The sequence below is a fragment of the Oncorhynchus clarkii genome, chromosome 28 (assembly GCF_045791955.1).
Source record: "Oncorhynchus clarkii lewisi isolate Uvic-CL-2024 chromosome 28, UVic_Ocla_1.0, whole genome shotgun sequence".
NCBI lineage: Eukaryota > Metazoa > Chordata > Actinopteri > Salmoniformes > Salmonidae > Oncorhynchus > Oncorhynchus clarkii.
This window is the reverse complement of record NC_092174.1, coordinates 18054768-18071966: the sequence shown is the minus strand read 5'-3', so window position 1 is coordinate 18071966 and position 17199 is coordinate 18054768. Positions and strand designations below refer to the sequence as shown.

The 17199-nt window shown below is 41.7% G+C and overlaps 1 protein-coding gene across 1 annotated transcript in view; it reads right to left on the bottom strand.

Moving 5' to 3' along the window:
• Positions 1–16444, bottom strand: part of LOC139386874 (double-stranded RNA-specific editase B2-like) — a 34450-nt gene extending 18006 nt beyond the window's left edge. The window contains exon 1 of the mRNA XM_071132734.1: positions 16250–16444. Within this exon, the coding sequence (XP_070988835.1) occupies positions 16250–16352 (103 nt within the window). The 5' untranslated portion in view covers positions 16353–16444. The remainder of the gene's footprint in view (positions 1–16249) is intronic.
• Positions 16445–17199: the final 755 nt, after the last annotated feature.

Here is a 17199-nt window from a genome sequence, read left to right as displayed (position 1 = left end):
GTACAGTGCTTTCAGAAAGTATTCACACCCCTTGACTTTTTGTACACTTTGTTGTGTTACAGCCTGAATTTAAAATGGATACAATTTCGATTTTGTGTTCCTGGCCTACACACAATACCCCATAATGTCAAAGTGGAATTATGTTTTTATAAAAGTTGAGAATTCATTAAAAATGAAAAGCTGAAATGTCTTATTCAACCCATTTATTATGACAAGCCTAAATAAGTTAAGGAGTAAAAATGTCCTTAACAATTCACATAATAAGTTGCATGAACTCACTCTGTGAAATAATAGTGTTTAACATTCTCGAATGACTACCTCATCTCTGTACCCAACACATACAATTATCTGTAAGGTTCCTCAGTTGAGCAGTGAATTTAAAACACAGATTCAACCACAAAGACCTGGGAGGTTTTCCAATGCCTCGCAAAGAGGGGCACCTTTTGGTAGATGAGTAAAAAATAAAAAGCTGACATTTAATATCCCTTTAAGCATGGTGAAGTTACAAATGGCACACTATATATTTTACTACTAGTACACTATATAGGGAATAGGGTGCCACTTGGGAATAGGGTGCCACATCTCTGCTGCTCGGTGGGGTGAGGCAGCAGATACATCTCAGTGAAATTGGTGTCTCTGGGTTCAGGGGCCAAAACCCAAGCACATTACACAGTGCTGCACCAGTAATGTGTTAAATGTCACTGTGGGACTACAGGGAATCTCCTGAAGATAGGACCCTGGATGAATAATGGACAATAGTCAAAAAATAAAGTATTTTATAAAAATCTATTTCTGTTTAAAAATAAAATATTTATGTTTTTTGTCACATACACCGGACCGGATAGGTTCAGTTAAATGTGTTGTTTTACAGGTTCAGCCATAGTAGAACGGCACCACTGGAGCAAACTAGGGTTAAGTGCCCTACTCAAAGGCACATCAACAGATTTTTCCCAACGGAAACCGCTAAGCTACCTGCCTTCTTAAGGAAAACCCTCTATAGTACTGGTGACTGTAATAGTTTATGATTGCATCACTGTCTTATGTTATGCACAGTAGGCTACTACCCACACTATGAAACCACCTTCCTATCATTACCTACTTCAGTGTATACACACTTCATTGCCAGTTTGACAAAGTGGAGAAGTACAGACAAACATGTACATTTTATCCCTTTTCTGCCTCACTTCTTACAAAGCAATACAAACAATTGAAACAGTTGTTTTCTTGAACCTGTAGACATCTATAAGACTGGTTGTCTTAATATTGCAATGTGGGAAGCCGAAAGATTCTCATTCAGTTCAGGCACATGGAGAGTAGGAAAGCCATGGTAGCATCCCAAATGGCACCCTATTTAGTGCACTACTTTATGGGCCCTGGTCAAAATTAGTACACTATAATGGGAAACTGGTGCCATTTGGGATGCACACGTTTTGTGGCTGAGTGATTAGTTGACTAATCTCTGCCAGTCCCTGGTTGCCAGTTCTGCTGGGGAGATAAGGATACCTCCTGGACCTCTTTTTCAGAGGTTGAGCAAGTACCATACCTCATTTAATCTCATAGTGAACACTCCACCTTTTGGCTAAATGCATTGTTTGAGCTAACAGGCTGACCAGAATAAATCCATTGAGCTTTTCCAAAAACATTTCCAGGAAAAGATTGGACTACTTTCTCATGATATGAAAATGTACATTGTTGTAAGTTAATCAATATCAGTGAAAAGAATATCTGTCATCAAATGTTAATTTACATGTTTTGATATGTCACAGTTTCCCATTATAGTGTACTAATTTTGACCAGGGCCCATTTCCTTAAGAAGGCAGGTAGCTTAGCGGTTTCCGTTGGGAAAAATCTGTTGATGTGCCTTTGAGTAGGGCACTTAACCCTAGTTTGCTCCAGTGGTGCCGTACTACTATGGCTGAACCTGTAAAACAACACATTTCACTGAACCTATCCGGTGTATGTGACAATAAAACATAAATATTTTATTTTTAAACAGAAATAGATTTTTATAAAATACTTTCTTTTTTTGACTATTGTCCATTATTCATCCAGGGTCCTATCTTCAGGAGATTCCCTGTAGTCCCACAGTGACATTTAACACATTACTGGTGCAGCACTGTGTAATGTGCTTGGGTTTTGGCCCCTGAACCCAGAGACACCAATTTCACTGAGATGTATCTGCTGCCTCACCCCCACCGAGCAGCAGAGATGTGGCACCCTATTCCCCCCCCCCCCCCCCAAAAAAAGTATTCAGAACCTTTACTCAGTACTTTGTTGAAGCACCATTGGCAGTGATTACAGCCTTGAGTCTTCTTGGGTATGATGCTACAAGCTTGGCACATCTGTATTTGGGGAGTTTCTCCAAATCTTCTCTGCAGATCCTCTCAAGCTCTGTCAAGTTGGATGGGTGTGTCGCTGCACAGCTATTTTCAGGTCTCTCCAGAGATGTTCGATCGGGTTCAAATCTGGGCTCTGGCTGGGCCACTCCAGGACATTCAGAAACTTGTCCCAAAGCCACTCCTGCGTTGTCTTGGCTGTGTGCTTAGGGTCGTTGTCCAGTTGGAAGGTGAACCTTCACCTCAGTCTGGTGCTGCCACCACCATGCTTCACCATAGGGATGGTGCCATGTTTCCTCCAGTTGTGACGCTTGGCATTCAGGCCAAAGAGTTCAATCTTGGTTTCATCAGACCAGAGAATCTGTCATGTGCCTTTTACTAAGGAGTGGCTTCCATCTTTGCTACACTTCCCCAGATATGTGCTTTGACACAATCCTGTCTCGGAGCTCTACGGACAATACCTTCGACCTCATGGCTTGGTTTTTGCTCTTGTGGGACCTTATATAGACAGGTGTGTGCCTTTCCAAATCATGTCCAATCAATTGAATTTACCAAAGGTGGACTCCAATCATGTTGTAGAAACATCTCAAGGATGTTTTTCATTATGGGGTATTGTGTGTAGATTGATGAGGAAATGTTTTTATTTAATCAATTTTAGAATAGGGCTGTAAAGTAACAAAATGTGGAAAAAGTCAAGGGGTCTGAATACTTTCCGAATGCACTGTACAGACACATTACTTTATTTTGCACAAACATCAAGACCACAAATATTTCTCCAGTTTAAAATGTGCATATTTGCATTGCTATCATCTTTGCAAAATGAGTTTGATGAGGCAAACATTGTTTCAATATACATACATTTAATTTCCACAATTCAATCCATTTAGTGGATCAAATAAGCATCTCACATTTAATGGTAACAAATTGGTCATAATTTGTAGAATCCGTTCAGCAGGGCCAGGTTGGAGTCTGGCTGGGGGAAGGGGAAATGAGGCGAGAAATAAACCATGATGCATCCCAAATGGTACCCTATTCCCTATACAGTGCACTACCTTTGATCAGGTCACATAAGGGATGAAGAGCGGATGGTGGACAAAAGGGCCTGGTGGGTGAAACACGTCAGTCACTACTAACACCACCAGTGTATTCTGTTCACCAAGGGGGAAATGGCCACAGTGTTGCAAAGACGGCGTTAGACTTTCAATTTTGAGCTGTGCACTTCACAGAAAATAGCGCTGGCAGTCGGGCTAAAGGTCCAGGAGTGTGCCCAAAATATTTTTGCTATTTTCACTGTGGGAATTATGAGTGCAATAGCAGTTGGTGGAGCGAAAGGGCTGGGCTTTGATTAATACATAAATTATACATGTGAGGAGGGGCCTCACTGTCCAATCAGCACGTTTCATGGCTTAATACTGCATGCAGTTATCTTAAGTTCTGTAGGTTATTGACGGTCTTTGCATTGTCTTCTCCAATTCGGCTGGGGGCACAATTCTCTTCCTAGTCCATTGTGGATTGATACAGTTTGTTAAATAGCATAGGCTACAGTAATGCGTAATAGCAGCAGTTAAAACACACCCAGTGCTCAATATGTGAAGAGTGTTGAAGTCAATATTGTTGTACATAGCTTCAAGGTGTATAGGCCCATTTACGCATGGCACTTATCCTCAAACAAAAAAAACTAGGCTCCTGCTCCTGTGCTGTTTGCGTGAGGCACATATCGTTGATATGGTGTTATAGGACTGAATCATTTATAATATATGTTTGGAGGTGCGCGATACAAGCTGAATGGAGTAGCCTATGCACTGCAGGTAGGCTGACGTGAATTCTGAAAAATGCAAAATCATGAGCGACCATTTAGAAACCTGTAATGGATAGGCGACTTGGCTAATGCATGGTCAGGATAAGAAAGAGACAGACGCATCGCTTTTGAACCAGCTTTCATTATAGTAGGGTAAGGGTAGCCTATAAGGGCTTGTTTTTTAATCAAACTAAACAGGAAAAAAAGACAACAATTATGTAAATGTTCCTAAATACGAGTGTCACCGGATTATCTCATCTCTTATTCCATGACGGGCATTTTACGCACATCCAAAATAATAACAGGAGCCGGCTAAAATAATGTACAATAGAAAGGGGATTCTCCCAAACCTGATATTTTTGCATATGGGCACTGTGCATCAAGGCTGTACAGACTGCCCTTCCCCTGTCAAAATCTATTCCATAACCAAACTCGTTACCATGGTTTTAAATATCCGCACCAGCGCTGCCTGAAATTGGCACTTTGGCGAACGTTTTTAAGGAAGAACGCACCTCCGATATTGCCACCCCTTCCACCTCAGCGCAAGAGAGCTCATATAAGACAGGTAAAAGACAAATCCTTTGCTAGGGTTCCAAAAAAGGAGAGCGCCGACTTTAACACGCTAACCTTTACCGGATCGGTGTCTCTAAACCGGGACGGTTGTTGCTCAATATGCGATAATGTGACTAGAAAATGTTGGATACAACAGTCAACTTTCTGGGACATAGCCATGTCTTATATGGGCCGAAAGCTTAAATTCTTATTAATCCAACGGCAGTGCCCAATTTACAGTAGGTATTACAGAAGAAAAAAAATATCATGCTATTGTTTGAGGATAGTGCACAACAACAAAACACTTTTATCACGGCAACTGGTTTGATTCATTCACCTCTGAAGGTAAATAATGTACTTACATTCAGTAATCTTGCTCTGATTCGTCATCCTGAAGGTCCCAGAGATAAAATGTAGCATAGTTATGTTTGATAAAATACTATGTGCAAAGTACTAATTAAAATAAATACTAAAATACTACTAATACTATATTCAAATGTAGCAACAAGGTTCTATAGTTTGACCCCACTGCTGTCTCTGGCTCAAAATATTGTGTAGTGAGATAATTCTTCTCTGGATCAGTCTGAAACTTTGCACACACACTGCTGTCATTTTGTGGACAAAATCTAAATTGCATCTGGGAACCTATGTTAATGTACGGCCTTTCTCTTGCATTTCAAAAATGATGAAAAAAAAAAGATTTATTTGTATAATCTTTTACCAGATCTAATGTGTTACATTCTCCTACATTATTTTCACATTTCCACAAAGTTCAAAGTGTTTCCTTTCAAAAGGTACCAATAATATGCATATCCTTGCTTCAGGTCCTGAGCTAGAGGCAGTTAGATTTGGGTTTGTGGTTTTAGACGAAAATTGAAAAAAAGGGTCCAACCCTGCAAACAAAATTGCAAATGAGCATGTGATCATTGCGCTGGCTTATCGCCAGCTGAAAACAAATAGAGCCCGGTGTACCCGACAAAACTTCAAAACAACTTGGACCAATTTTGAATGTTTTTCTCAATCCAGTTGGTCTTTTCCATTGTAGTGAGGGTTTGAGATGTGTATCTCTATCGAACCAGAGAGAGGTGATGGAACAATCATCTGACAACCTCCTTTAATTTACCTGTGAACCGCCTCTCTGAGGAAACCAGCACACCCATGTAACGCGGATGAAACTATGAAACTGACACAATTGGCTAGGCTCCTGTCTGCCAAAAGTCTGCATCTCTACTGAGAAAGTGACATCAAATGAAGATAGCAGGGGGGAAACAGCCTGTCATGGTTAAGAGCCAAAGGGAGGTTTGCCACTTTACCCAAACTCATTTTATAACTAATACATAATATGCTACAAACTATTCATGTAGTTGTAATGTTTGGAGTTCACAAGCAGGTTGTTCCCATCTGCAGTGATCAGATAAACAGGAAGAGAACTTCATAATTATATTCTCAGAGAGGAGGAGCCATATTACCACACACATCAACAAAGGACTCTATTAAATCAGTTTGAACAGGTTGTTATGCAACAGACATTACACAATGAACATAATGAACCTTGAAACCTCAGAGAGAAAAAAATGTCTTTCCAGTTTAGTGGGTACTTAAGAGAAAAATCAGGGTCCGTATGTATTAAGTATCTCAGAGTAGGAGTGCTGATCTAGGATCAGGTACCTCCTTGTCCATGAATCTTATTAAAAGGCTAAACTGATCCCAAATCAGCAGTCCTACTCTGAGACACTTCATACATAAGGCCCTGGATCTTCTTAAAAACAGCCCACCCATCTAATCTGCAGTCATATCTTTGAACTATAGAGGACAATATCTCATAAACTCCACTCAACCAGAGGCTCAGAGCCAGTCAAGCAGTGAGATATCTGATATCTGAGCACAAATCCATGACGATCACACGCATCCTGTCCACTGTGGAGGAAAGTGGAAGCCTTCCACTTGACTCCCTTTAGCTTGGGTGATAGCCTTTAGCAGAGACATCTAATCAAATTACTCATACAGTACATCAAATCAAATAAACACAGACAAAAGCTGTTCAAAAACTAAACCCAAAGCCGACAATAAATACTTGCTTGGAACTGAATGATGAAAATATTTCCTAAAACATATGGTAATGTGAAATAAATTGCAATTGAGGATAATAACAATGGCATACTGTGGCACGAATCTGTGGCTCTCCGATGATACAACAGCTGTGAAAATGTCCCCATTTCAACTAGTAGCACCACTGACTGCTTGTCTGCCCCTTCATCAAACCAAATACTATATTTCCTCTAATCTATGTTGCCTTGTAGTAGAGTGAGTCTTCTGACAAATGGCATCTTTTCAGTGGAATCAATGAGAAGGGCTTTATTGAACCTTTTTTTCTTTTTGCTAAACAATAGCACTCTGTCAAATGATCTACTCCCTGAACATATTGAAGATATTGTTCTGGGTTTCTTCACTACAGCTTATGGTTCATGAATACTACAACATTAAATACAATAAGTGTCATAGTTTCAGTTATCGTTTCTCGACAGTGTTGCTGTGCAGTGGACTGTAATAATTGCAGCTTTATTATATTGGTGTCAATGTGGATTTAAAGTTGACTAGTTTCCCTGACACATTAAATGAGATTAAAACATCCCCTAATGCTGATCCATAGACAGATCAGGCAGTCTGTCTGTCTGGCTATCAGTCTTTAACAAAATGCTGTCTAGTTGACTGCTGTCATGTCTGGTTTCAATGCAACTTAACAACCAACAAAGATAAATGCAGACCTGACGTTTCTACACTGCATTAATATAAGCCTTTTTCTTCCTGTCTGTCTAGACCTGAGGCACTCGCTATACATGCTACAAATCTGTGAATAATGCCGAAGTAAAATTGCACGTTGACTTGCTCTAGCAATGGTTGTATGTTTGTTATACAAATGTAGGATCTTAATTTGATCACTCTTTTGCTGCTGAGAATTCTCCTGCACTGTTGGAAATGCAGATGAGCTTTGTAATTTACTGAAAACCCACACTAACACACGGTTATATTAACAGTATTGCACATTTATGTAGCCTACATTTTGGCCAGCTAATAGCCTAACCACTGATCAAGCAACAATATGGACTAAACGTTCAAAACCTGTTGCTGCATGATTATTTTGCATTTTATGTCAAATTAAGATCCTACATCTGTAATGTAACTTTATATCAAAATAACAATCAAATCAACAAATATGGATACAGATCATCATAATACGTTTTGTTGAAAACAACAGATGACAGAAATGGTCAACAACAGCTGTTGTTCCATGTTGGTTCATCATGTTAATCTGTCCTGAATAAAGGACAATATTGCACAACTTTCCCAAATAACCAATTACAGTATACTGTACTGAAAAGTCCACTAGTCTCTGCACAAGGTAAAGCACCAGTCAAAAGTTTCGACCCATCTATTCATTCCAGTGTTATTCTTTAATTTGACTATTTTCTACATTGTAGAATAGTAGTGAAGACATCAAAACTATGACAAAACGCATATGTAATCCTGTAGCAACCACAAAGGTGTTAAAACAAATACAAATATAATTTATATTTGAGATTCTTCAACGTAACTACTCTTTGCCTTGATGACAGCTTTGCACATTCTCGGCATTCTCTCAACCAGCTTCATTTCTGGAATTTCTTTCTTTCTTAATGCATTTGAGCCAATCAGTTGTGTTGTGACAAGATAGGGGAGGTATACAGAAAATAGCCCTATTTGGTAAAAGACCAAGTCCATATTATGGTAAGAACAGCTCAAATAAGCAAAGAGAAACGACAGTCCATCATTACTTTAAGACATGAAGGTCAGTCAATGCAGAACATTTAAGAACTTTGAAAGTTTCTTCAAGTGCAGTAGCAAATACCATCAAGCGCTATGATGAAACTGTCTCTCATGAGGATCACCACAGGAAAGGAAGACCCAGAGTTACCTCTGCTGCAGAGGATAAGTTCAATGGAGTTACCAGCCTCAAATTGCAGCCCAAATAAATGTTTCACAGATTTCAAGTAACAGACACATCTAAACATCAACTGTTCAGAGGAGACTGCGTGAATCAGGCCTTCGTGGTCGAATTCCTGCAAAGAAACCACTACTAAAGGACACTAATAACAAGAAGATACTTGCTTGGGCCAAGAAACATGAGCAATGGACATACAGTTGAAGTCAGAAGTTTACATACACCTTAGCCAAATACATTTAAAGTCAGTTTTTCACAATTCCTGACATTTAATCATAGTATAAATTCCCTGTCTTAGGTCAGATAGGATCACCACTTTATTTTAAGAATGTGAAATTTCAGAATAATAGTAGAGTGAATGATTTATTTCAGCTTTTATTTCTTTCATAACATTCCCAGTGGGTCAGAAGTTTACATACACTCAATTAGTATTTGGTAGCATTGCCTTTAAATTGTTTAACTTGGGTCAAATGTTTTGGGTAGCCTTCCACAAGCTTCCCACAATAAGTTGGGTGAATTGTGGCCCATTCCTCCTGACAGAGCTGGTGTAACTGCGTCAGGTTTGTAGGGCTCCTTGCTCGCACACACTTTTTCAGTTCTTCCCACAAAGTTTCTATAGGATTGAGGTCAGGGATTTGTGATGGCCACTCCAATACCTTGACTTTGTTGTCCAAGCCATTTTGCCACAACTTTGGAAGTATGTGTGGTGTAATTTTCCATTTGGAAGACCCATTTGCGACCATGCTTTAACTGATGTCTGACGATGTTTCTTCAATATATCCACATCATTTTCCATCCTCATGATGCCATCTATTTTGTGAAGTGCACCAGTCCCTCCTGCAGCAAAAGACCCCCACAACATGATGCTGCCACCCCCGTGCTTCACAGTTGGGATGGTGTTCTTCAGCTTGCAAGCATCCCCCTTTTTCCTCCAAACATAACGATGGTTACTATGGCCAAACAGTTCTATTTTTGTTTCATCAGACCAGAGGACATTTCTAAAAAATTACAATATTTATCCCCATGTGCAGTTGCAAACTGTAGTTTGGCTTTTTTATGGCGGTTTTGGAGCAGTGGCTTCTTCCTTGCTGAGCGGCCTTTCAGGTTATGTTGATATAGGACACGTTTTACTGTGGTTATAGATACTTTTGTACCTGTTTCCTCCACCATCTTCACAAGGTACTTTGCTGTTGTTCTGGGATTGATTTGCACTTTTCTCACCAATGTACGTTCATCTCTAGGAGACAGAAGGCGTCTCCATCCTGAGCGGTATGACGGCTGCGTTTTCCCATGATGTCAAGCAAAGAGGCACTGAGTTTGAAGGTAGGCCTTGAAACACATCCACATCCATATGCCATCAGACGAACCATCAAACAAGCAAAGCGTCAATACAGGATTAAGATTGAATCCTACTACACCGGCTCTAAAACTACTACGTACTACAAAGGGATCCCAGACATGAGCTGCCCAGGGATGTGAGCCTACCAACGTGCTAAATGTCTTTTTATGCTCGCTTCAAGGCAAGCAACACTGAAGCATGCATGAGAGCACCAGCTGTTCTGGATGACAGTGTGATAACGCTCTCGGTAGCCGATGTGAGCAAGACCTTTAAACAGGTTAATATTCACAAAGCCGCGGGGCAAGATGGATTACCAGGACGTGTACTCAAAGCATGCACAGACCATCTGACAAGTGTCTTCACTGACATTTTCAACCTCTTCCTGACTGAGTCTGTAATGTCTGTTTCAAACAGACCACCATAGTCCCTGTGCCCAAGGAAGCGAAGGTAACCTGCTTAAATGATTACCGCCCTGTAGCACTCACGTCGGTAGCCATGAAGTGCTTTGAAAAGCTGGTCATGGCTCACATCACCCGCATCCTCCTGGATACCCACTCCAATTCGCATACCACCTCAACAGATTCACAGATGATGCAATCTCAATCGCACTCCACACTGCCCTTTCCCACTTGGACAAAAGGAACACCTATGTGAGAATGTTGTTCACCCTGGGACTAAATATCTCCCTCTGCAACTGGATCCTGCACTTCCTGACGGGCCGCCCCAGGTGGTAAGGGTAGGCAACAACACGTCTGCCACGCTGATCCTCAACACTGGGGCCCCCCAGGGGTGTGTACTTAGTCCACTCCTATACTCCCTGTTCATCCACGACTGCGTGGCCAAACACGACTCCAACACCATTATTAAGTTTGCTGACGACACAACAGTGGTAGGACTGATCACCGACAACGATGAGACAGCCTGTAGGGAGAGAACTGGCAGTGTGGTGCCAGGACAACAACCTCTCCCTCAATGTGAGCAAGACAAAGGAGCTGATCGTGGACTACAGGAAAAGGCTGGCCGAACAGCCCCCCCCCCCCCCCCCCCCATTAACATCATCGGGGCTGTAGTGGAGCGGGTCGAGAGTTTCAAGTTCCTTGGTGTCCACATCACCAACAAACTATCATGGTCCAAAACACACCAAGACAGTCGTGAAGAGGGCATGACAAAACCTTTCCCCCTCAGGAGACTGAATTATTTTTACATGGGTCCCCAGATCCTCAAAAAGTTATACAGCTGCACCATCGAGAGCATCCTGACCGGTTGCATCACCACCTGGTATGGCAACTGCTCGGCATCTAACCATAAGGCACTACAGAGGATAGTGCGTACGGCCCAGTACATCACTGGGGCCAAGCTTCCCGTTGTAATCCAGGACCTATATCATAGGCAGTGTCAGAGGAAAGCCCATAAAATTGTCAGAGACTCCAGTCACCCAAGTCAGACTGTTTTCTCTACTACCGCACGGCAAGAGGTACCGGAGCGCCAAATCTAGGACTAAAAGGCCCTTTAACAGCTTCTACCCCCAAGCCATAAGACTGCTGAACAATTAATCAAATGTCCACCCCCACCCCCGCCATTTGTTTTGTACACTGCTGTTACTCACTGTTTATTATCTATCCATAGTCACTTCACCCCTACCTACAGTCATGGCCAAAAGTTTAGAGAATGACACAAATATTAATATTCACAAATTCTGCTGCCTCAGTGTCTTTAGATATTTTTGTCAGATGTTACTATGGAATACTGAAGTATAATTACAAGCATTTCACAAGTGTCATAGGCTTTTATTGACAATTACATGGTTGATGCAAAGAGACAATATTTGCAGTGTTGACCCTTCTTATTCAAGACCTCTGCAATCCGCACTGGCATTCTGTCAATTAACTTCTGGGCCACATCCTGACTGATGGCAGCCCATTCTTGCATAATCAATGCTTGGAGTTTGTCAGAATTTGTGGGTTTCTGTTTGTCCACCCCACCTCTTGAGGATTGACCACAAGTTCTCAATGGGATTAAGGTCTGGGGAGTTTCCTGGCCATGGACCAAAAATATTTATGTTTTTTTCCCCGAGTCACTTAGTTATCACTTTCAAATCAAATCAAATCAAATGTTATTTGTCACATGACAATGCAGTAATAACCAACGAGTAATCTAACTAACAATTCCAAAACTACTACCTTATACACACAAGTGTAAAGGGATAAAGAATATGTACATAAAGATATATGAATGAGTGATGGTACAGAGCGGCATAGGCAAGATGCAGTAGATGGTATCGAGAACAGTATATACATATGAGATGGGTATGTAAACAAAGTGGCATAGTTTAAAGTGGCTAGTGATACATGTATTACTTAAAGATGCAGTAGATGATATAGAGTACAGTATATACATATACATATGAGATTAATAATGTAGGGTATGTAAACATTATATTAAGTAGCATTGTTTAAAGTGGCTAGTGATATATTTTACATCAATTCCCATCAATTCCCATTATTAAAGTGGCTGGAGTTGAGTCAGTGTGTTGGCAGCAGCCACTCAATGTTAGCGATGGCTGTTTAACAGTCTGATGGCCTTGAGATAGAAGCTGTTTTTCAGTCTCTCGGTCCAAGCTTTGATGCACCTGTACTGACCTCGCCTTCTGGATGATAGCGGGGTGAACAGGCAGTGGCTCAGGTGGTTGTTGTCCTTGATTATCTTTATGGCCTTCCTGTGACATCGGGTGGTGTAGGTGTCCTGGAGAGCAGGTAGTTTGCCCCCGGTGATGCGTTGTGCAGACCTCACTACCCTCTGGAGAGCCTTACGGTTGTGGGCGGAGCAGGTGCCGTACCAGGCGGTGATACAGCCCGACAGGATGCTCTCGATTGTGCATCTGTAGAAGTTTGTGAGTGCTTTTGGTGACAAGCCGAATTTCTTCAGCCTCCTGAGGTTGAAGAGGCGCTGCTGCGCCTTCTTCACGATGCTGTCTGTGTGGGTGGACCAATTCAGTTTGTCTGTGATGTGTACGCTGAGGAACTTAAAACTTACTACCCTCTCCACTACTGTCCCATCGATGTGGATAGGGGGGTGTTCCCTCTGCTGTTTCCTGAAGTCCACAATCATCTCCTTAGTTTTGTTGACGTTGAGTGTGAGGTTATTTTCCTGACACCACACTCCGAGGGCCCTCACCTCCTCCCTGTAGGCCGTCTCGTCGTTGTTGGTAATTAAGCCTACCACTGTTGTGTCGTCCGCAAACTTGATGATTGAGTTGGAGGTGTGCGTGGCCACGCAGTCGTGGGTGAACAGGGAGTACAGGAGAGGGCTCAGAACGCACCCTTGTGGGGCCCCAGTGTTGAGGATCAGCGGGGTGGAGATGTTGTTACCTACGCTCACCGCCTGGGGGCGGCCCGTCAGGAAGTCCAGTACCCAGTTGCACATCGCGGGGTCGAGACCCAGGGTCTCGAGCTTGATGACGAGTTTGGAGGGTACTATGGTGTTAAATGCTGAGCATTGCCTTATGGCAAGGTGCTCCATCATGCTGGAAAAGGCATTGTTCGTCACCAAACTGTTCTGTGATGGTTGGGAGAAGTTGCTCTCGGAGGATGTGTTGGTACCATTCTTTATTCATGGCTGTGTTCTTAGGCAAAATTGGGAGTGAGCCCACTCCCTTGGCTGAGAAGCAAACCCACACATGAATTGTCTCCGGATGCTTTACTGTTGGCATGACACAGGACTGATGGTAGCGCTCACCTTGTCTTCTCCGGACAAGCTTTTTTCCGGATGCCCCAAACAATCGGAAAGGGGATCCATCAGAGAAAATGACTTTACCCCAGTCCTCAGCAGTCCAATCCCTATACCTTTTGCAGAATATGAGTCTGTCCCTGATGTTTTTCCTGGAGAGAAGTGGCTTCTTTGCTGCCCTTCTTGACACCAGGCCATCCTCCAAAAGTCTTCGCCTCACTGTGCGTGCAGATGCACTCACACCTGCCTGCTGCCATTCCTGAGCAAGCTCTGTACTGGTGGTGCCCCAATCCCGCAGCTGAATCAACTTTAGGAGACGGTCCTGGCGCTTGCTGGACTTTATTGGGCGCCCTGAAGCCTTCTTCACAACAATTGAACCGCTCTCCTTGAAGTTCTTGATGATCTGATAAATGGTTGAATTAGGTGCAATCTTACTGGCAGCAATATCCTTGCCTGTGTAGCCCTTTTTGTGAAAAGCAATGATTACAGCACGTGTTTCCTTGCAGGTAAACAACCATATTTGACAGAGGAAGAACAATGATTCCAAGCATCACCCTCCTTTTGAAGCTTCCAGACTGTTATTCAAACTCAATCAGCATGACAGAGTGATCTCCAGTCTTGTCCTCGTCAACACTCACACCTGTGTTAACGAGAGAATCACTGACATGATGTCAGCTGGTCCTTTTGTGACAGGGCTGAAATGCAGTGGAAATGTTTTTGGGGGATTCCGTTCATTTGCATGGCAAAGAGGGACTTTGCAATTAATTGCAATTCATCTGATCACTATTTATAACATTCTGGAGTATATGCAAATTACCATCATACAAACTGATGTAGCAGACTTTGGGAAAATTAATATTTGTGTTATTCTCAAAACTTTTGGCCACGACTGTTCATGTACAAATGACCTCTAACCTGTACCCATCCCATCTGGTTTGCACTTAGTGGGACTATCATTTGTTTTTCAACAGGACAACGACCCAAAACGCACCTCCAGGCTGTGTAAGGGCTATTTGACCAAGAAGGAGAGTAATGGTGTGCTGCATCAGAGGACCTGGCCTCCACAATCAACCCAATTGAGATGGTTTGGGATGAGTTGAGGAGTGAAGAGAGAGAAGGAGTGAAGGAAAAGCAGCCAACAAGTGCTCAGCATATGTGGGAACTCCTTCAAGACGGTTGGAAAAGCATTCCTCATGAAGCTGGTTTAGAGAATGCCAAGAGTGTGCAAAGATGTTATCAAGACAAAGGGTGGCTACTTTGAAGAATCTAAAATATATTTGTTTAACACTTTTTTGGTTACTACATGATTCAATATGTGTTATTTCATATAGTTTTGAGGTCTTGACTATTATTCTACAATGTAGAAAATAGTAAAAATAAAGATTTTTTTTTTCAGTAATTTACCAAATGTATTCTGTTAATGATCAAAACATTATTGTGTTTAAAGACAACTTTCATGATATCCAAGAAATGTTCCAAGTTCATATATTTGTCTCATCATTTGAATGTTTATATAGCCTACTCAAATGTTTACCACATCCCACATTCAAAAGAGAAATATACAACTCTTCTGTCAATATATCAATTCAAAATAACCTTTTAGTTAAATCATTACAACAAACCTCCTCAAAAGAAGGCCACTGATTATTTTGAAACCAAGTCTGCACTAAACGCAGTGCACTAATGGGAATCGGCTAGCATTTGGGGCACATGCAATGCATTCACTGTAACGTTATACACTCTCACATTGAGCAGCAAAAGGCCAATAGGTCGTACATAGAATGGAAAAGGTTTAGGCACTTTGAATAAGCATAGGTTTTAATACAAAGCCCCTCGTGAAATAATCTGCAGCATTTTCCGAGGATTAGTGTGTCAAGAACAATGGCAGTGCAGTGTAATCCTAAAATGTTGACCTGTTGCCAAGAGGACAATATAAATTATTTTCAGGGCTTTCATGATAATGAGAGTGAATTTAAATAACAGGAGATAGAGGGAGGGAACTATCAAAAGCCATTTAAATTATTGGTCAAAGCATTCCATTGATTGGAGTAAGCCTATTTTATAATATCCTTACGAATCAATTCAGGACCAAAGGCACTTACAGTTCAATAATATGAGAATCAAAATTCAACACAGTGCATTTTCTCTGTTGCCTCCAATATGAGGAGATCAATTAATAAACAATTGTATCACTTCACTCCTTGCAGAAATGAGTTGAGCATGTGCTGCACAGGTACTTGGTTTTACAGTGTGGTATGATCATATTTGTAATAATGTAGGCTACATTTTATGACCACTGGCAAACCTTACACCTCCAAAATAAAGTAAAAATATTTCCCAATAACGATGCAGTGACAAAGTATTCCTGCGTTTATTTCAGGCTTTGTGATTTTATCTTACAAAGTAACCCTCAAGGCAAACTTAAATCATCTCAATGAAGGGTACATTCTGTGACCTTCTGTCCACATTTAACTCATGGTGACAACTCGTCATTTGACCACAACAAGTTGTCTACTGACCTTTTCTTGTCGACCTCCTCCTCTTTCTCCTTCTGAAGTGGCTTCTCAGCTCACAATCTGAAGTTCCCGTAGTTCGGGTGCTGTTTCCAAGTACCGCAGCCATGAGGCACACGAAGAGACTCCTACAGTCTTCCTGGAATGCCTTCCCCTGGTTGATAACCGGTGAAATGACAAGCAGAGACTATCCAAGTAAAGTGCAGGACTATTTCACTGAAGCGCCTTGGTGACAGTGTGTGAGCTTTACTGCGGGAATCTCCCTGCTACTGTGTTTGGGTGCCACCTACATTCTTGCTGACAGCCTTTTTAGAAAGTGACATCATTTAGACTGGAGAGGAGAACCACCATGGGGACTAACCGCTGTATGCAAAGTGATGCATGCTTTCTTCCCCGATTGAAAACAAACAACATGCAAAGACACCAACAGACAACAAAGACTTTAACGCACAAGAAGGCAACACGTGTATGCTGTCTTTGGGAATGGAATGTGCGCAATTGTGCATGTTTTCCTTCCGGGGAGCGCAAATGTAGCGTATTGTCTTTATTTGCCTGAAATGTCAAAAGAGTCAAGACTGATTTATTTATCTCAGTACAATCAAGTGACCATCCATCTATTCAATTAACTCATGAAATATAAGAAGGCAACTGTTTTCATTAGTAGTAGCCTAGTGTTTCAGCATGTATAGCCCCTCTTCCAGTCAAATTCCTTACATGGAAACTCATATGGCAATCATATTAGCTTTTCTGCCTGAATGATGATGCATTCCAAACAGTCATTATCCTAATGGTAGAACATTTACCTGCTATCATTATCCGCAGCTTTGAAACCCACAGCCATGAAGGTTGCTGAAGCAATGGCTTTTCAGTGGACGCATGTTAGAAGGCAGTTCACGGCAATCCACAAACTCTGGTCATTTGTATCATAATACCTATTTTGCATAATCCTCCCAATA